The sequence below is a fragment of the Myripristis murdjan genome, chromosome 7 (assembly GCF_902150065.1).
Source record: "Myripristis murdjan chromosome 7, fMyrMur1.1, whole genome shotgun sequence".
NCBI classification, from domain to species: Eukaryota; Metazoa; Chordata; class Actinopteri; order Holocentriformes; family Holocentridae; genus Myripristis; species Myripristis murdjan.
The window spans coordinates 5862326-5866266 of NC_043986.1; the positions used below are offsets into that span (position 1 = coordinate 5862326).

General features: G+C 43.6%; 1 protein-coding gene across 1 annotated transcript; it reads left to right on the forward strand.

Annotated features, from left to right (window-relative positions):
* On the forward strand, positions 1–1821 carry LOC115362411 (tripartite motif-containing protein 16-like). The gene has a single exon (XM_030056323.1). The coding sequence runs from the start codon at positions 151–153 to the stop codon at positions 1819–1821; it is 1671 nt and encodes a 556-aa protein (XP_029912183.1). The 5' UTR covers positions 1–150.
* The last annotated feature ends 2120 nt before the right edge of the window (positions 1822–3941 follow it).

Below are 3941 nucleotides of genomic sequence, written 5' to 3' on the forward strand. Positions count from 1 at the left end.
AGTGTGAAGGACAAGAGCCCACAAGCCCGTTTACAGCAGATCAGCGAGTGACTGTGAGGAAAAGCTGCTGTTTGCTTTGGATCGGAGCACAACTCTTATCTGTTGATAGAAAGTGAAACTAGCAGACGTTCACTGTGACTGAGAGGGGAAATGGCTCAGCGAGGAATTCAGCCGGACTCGGCAACGTTTTGCTGTGCGATCTGTCTGGATCTGCTGAAGGATCCGGTGACTCTTCCCTGTGGACACAGCTACTGCATGAGCTGTATTAAAGACTGCTGGGATGGAGAGGAGCACAAGGAAATCTACAGCTGCCCGCAGTGCAGACAAACCTTCACACCGAGGCCTGTCCTGGTGAAAAACACCATGTTTGCAGAGTTACTGGAGGAAGTGAAGAAGATGGGACTCCAAGCTGCTCCTCCTGATCTCTGCTACGCTGGACCTGGAGATGTGGCCTGTGATTTCTGCTCTGGGAGGAAACTGAAAGCCCTCAAGTCCTGTCTGGCGTGTCTGGCCTCTTACTGTGAGCAGCACCTCCAGTTTCACTACGATTCAGCTCCATTAAAGAAACACAAGCTGGTGGAAGCCACCGTGAAGCTTCAGGAGAACATCTGCTCTCGTCACGATGAGGTGATGAAGATTTTCTGCCGCACTGATCAGCAGTGTATCTGTTATCTCTGCTCCATGGAGGAACATGAAGGCCACCGCAAAGTCTCAGCTGCAGCAGAAAGGACCGAGAGGCAGGAAGAGCTTGGGCTGAGTCGGCAAAAAATCCAGCAGAGAATCCAGGACACAGAGAAAGACGTGAAGGTGCTTCAGCAGGAGGTGGAGGCCATCAGTCGCTCTGCTGATAAAGCAGTGGAGGACAGTGAGGAGATCTTCACTGAGCTGATCCGTTTGCTTGAGAAAAGAAGGTCTGATGTGAAGCAGCAGATCAGATCCCAGCAGGAAGAGGAAGTGAGTCGGGCTGAAGAAGTTCAGGAGAAGCTGAAGCAGGAGATCGCTGAGCTGAGGAGGAAAGACGCTGAGCTGGAGCAGCTCTCACACACACAGGATCACATCCATTTTCTACAGAATTACCCCTCGCTCTCATGTCTCAGTGAATCTACACACTCACCCAGCACCAACATCCGTCCTCTGAGCTACTTTGAGGATGTGACTGCAGCTGTGTCAGAGCTGAGAGACAAACTACAGGAGCTTCTTAGTGAGGAATGGTCCAAGATCTCACTGACAGTGACTGGAGTGGATGTTCTACTGCCACAACCAGAGCCCAAGACCAGAGCTGAGTTCTTACAATATTCATGTCACATCACACTGGATCCAAACACAGCAAACACATGGCTGTCATTATCTGACGAGAACAGAAAAGCAACATTTATGGCAGAAAAACAGTCATATCCCAGTCACCCAGACAGATTTACTGTATGGTCTCAGGTCCTGAGCAGAGAGAGTCTGACTGGACGTTGTTACTGGGAGGTGGAGTGGAAGGGGGGAGTTTTTATAGCAGTCTCATATCAGGATATCAGCAGAACAGGGAACGGATATGAATGTGGATTTGGATACAATAACAAATCTTGGTCAGTGATTTGTTCCAACATGAACTGTGACTTCAATCACAACAATATCGAAACTAAAATCCCGCTCCCTGTGTCCTCCAGAGTGGGAGTGTACCTGGATCACAGAGCAGGTATTCTGTCCTTCTACAGCGTCTCTGAAACCATGACTCTCCTCCACAGAGTTCAGACCACGTTCACTCAGCCTCTCCATGCTGGACTTGGGTTTTATCGTATCGGAGCCACGGCAGAGTTTTGTGAGCTCAAGTAGACAGGAGTGATTAAAGCAGTTCTGTTGTCTATTTCTATAACATCTGTGTTGGTAAGCGCTTGTTTCTGTTGTGTTTCTGCACTGCACTGGCCGCCGATCACCTGTCACTCAAACCGTGTGGGTGGGACTATGACTCTCTTTCTAGGTCTCAGTGTAACAACATCAGTTGAAATACAAAAGATGTGTCTTTTTTTTCTTTCTTACTCAAGAACTCCACATATATGAAATATTTTGCTGCATTTTTATTTAGCTGCTAAAAGCTCCTTGCTGTGGTTTCTCAGTCCTGCACTTCCCAGTCGTCACCTGTGGCACATTTTGTTCTTGGTCTGTTCAGCCGTGGTGGATATAGGTTGAACTCCATCAGTCGACAGTAGAGAGAAGCCAAATGAACTGCACTTCACAGGGAAATGTAAAAAAATATCACTGATTAAACTGTTGAAGAGGCTCTTTATGATTCTTAACTTCACTCAGTATTTACTGTAACATGTTTTTGCTCTTCCTGTTTTGCTGCTTAATGGAGTCAGAAGTGTGTTTGCACTCGTCCTTCTTTGTAGCTGAACAGCTGTTTGTTGATTTTGTTTCCAGTACTTTGTAACTATGATTTTTTTTTAATGCACTGCAAATGAAATGATTCTTCTTCTTCTTGTCAGTGGGAAATGATTCATGTGTTCCTCCACAGTGTTGACATGCTGGTTTAACAGGTCGAGTGTGAGAATCACGTGACTGCTGAGATAGAAACGTCTGTTATGAGATTTTACTGATTAGGTGTGTCAACCAAGTGAATGTTTATGAAAATGAATAAAAAATATTTCCAAGAATCAACAGTGTTTCTTCTGTTCTCGTTCCAGAAAGTCTATTAACCAGCTGAAGAGAATCTGACAATAACAGGACAGTATGTCTTGACTGGTTTACCTGCTAAAACACAAAGAAGTGCTGTAATGCCCTCCATAAACAGTAGAAAAGACAAAGTGACAGGAGGGAGAAATACCTGCATTCAAAAGTCATTTATGACATTTTACTGTGTCTGGGGTGAACACACTCCGAACCACTTTTTTTTTTTTTTTTTTTTTAAAGTATCCATCTTTAATTTCCTTTCGTCGGCAGGACAGAGCTAGCTAGCTAAAAACCTATGTATGTCTGTGGCTAAAAACAAACCAGCACGCCAAAACGGAAATGGATTGCATTGATGGGAGGAGTTTGATGTAGAGCGGAAACGGCTGATAAAATTGTCTATTGGGTCTAAAAACTGGGTGGGTCTTGTCCCACTCACTTACAATGGCTCCGGCGCCCATGCCCTGCAGTACACCAGTGTACCCCTAGGGGAACACGCACCCACACCTGAGAACCACAGGTCTAAGGGGTGCTGACAGCTGTTTTTTTAGACTTTCTGTTCATATTTAGGTGGTTTGAACTTAATCTCATACTTACTTATTTATTTATTTATTTATTTATTTATTTATTTGGATCCCCATTAGCTGTCGCCCGAGGCAACCGCTACTCTTCCTGGGGTCCACACAAAATAAAAATACATACAACAATGAACTTAAATACAAACACTTATACAAACAAACAAATTGAATGTAAACATGTATCTAAACAAATAGACACTTAAACAAAGGTTAATCCATCATCATCAAGAAACAAAATTTGCATAACGATCTAAGCAAAAGCATCCCAGATTCAATAGATATATAATATGGCAGATATTTTCAAATACACCTCCTAATTATCCTATATTACCATACATTAACATCTGGAATCTATTTATCCTTAAATTATCATGATGTGCTAAAGTATATGTAATACTAGGGTTGTCCCGATCCGATCATGTGATCGGAAATCGGGGCCGATCACATGACTGAAGACTTGATCGGGACTTCGACGTTATGTCCCGATCAGGTATCGGATAAATAATATATATACATATGTATATTTATTGTTATTATTTTTAATCACATTTTCAATATATGGGCTATTAGTGATAAAAAATAAATGAGAATAAAATACCAACGTTTACAGGCCGGGTCTGTCTGTGACAGACACCACTGACCAGCGCATGTGCGGAACACAGCAGCACGCAGCAGTTTGTTTTGAAGCTGAGGTGTGTGATATCAGAGAAA

Bases quoted from the DNA above. Each gene is read 5' to 3' on its own strand.
- LOC115362411 (XM_030056323.1), top strand. From the start codon at position 151: ATGGCTCAGCGAGGAATTCAGCCGGACTCGGCAACGTTTTGCTGTGCG.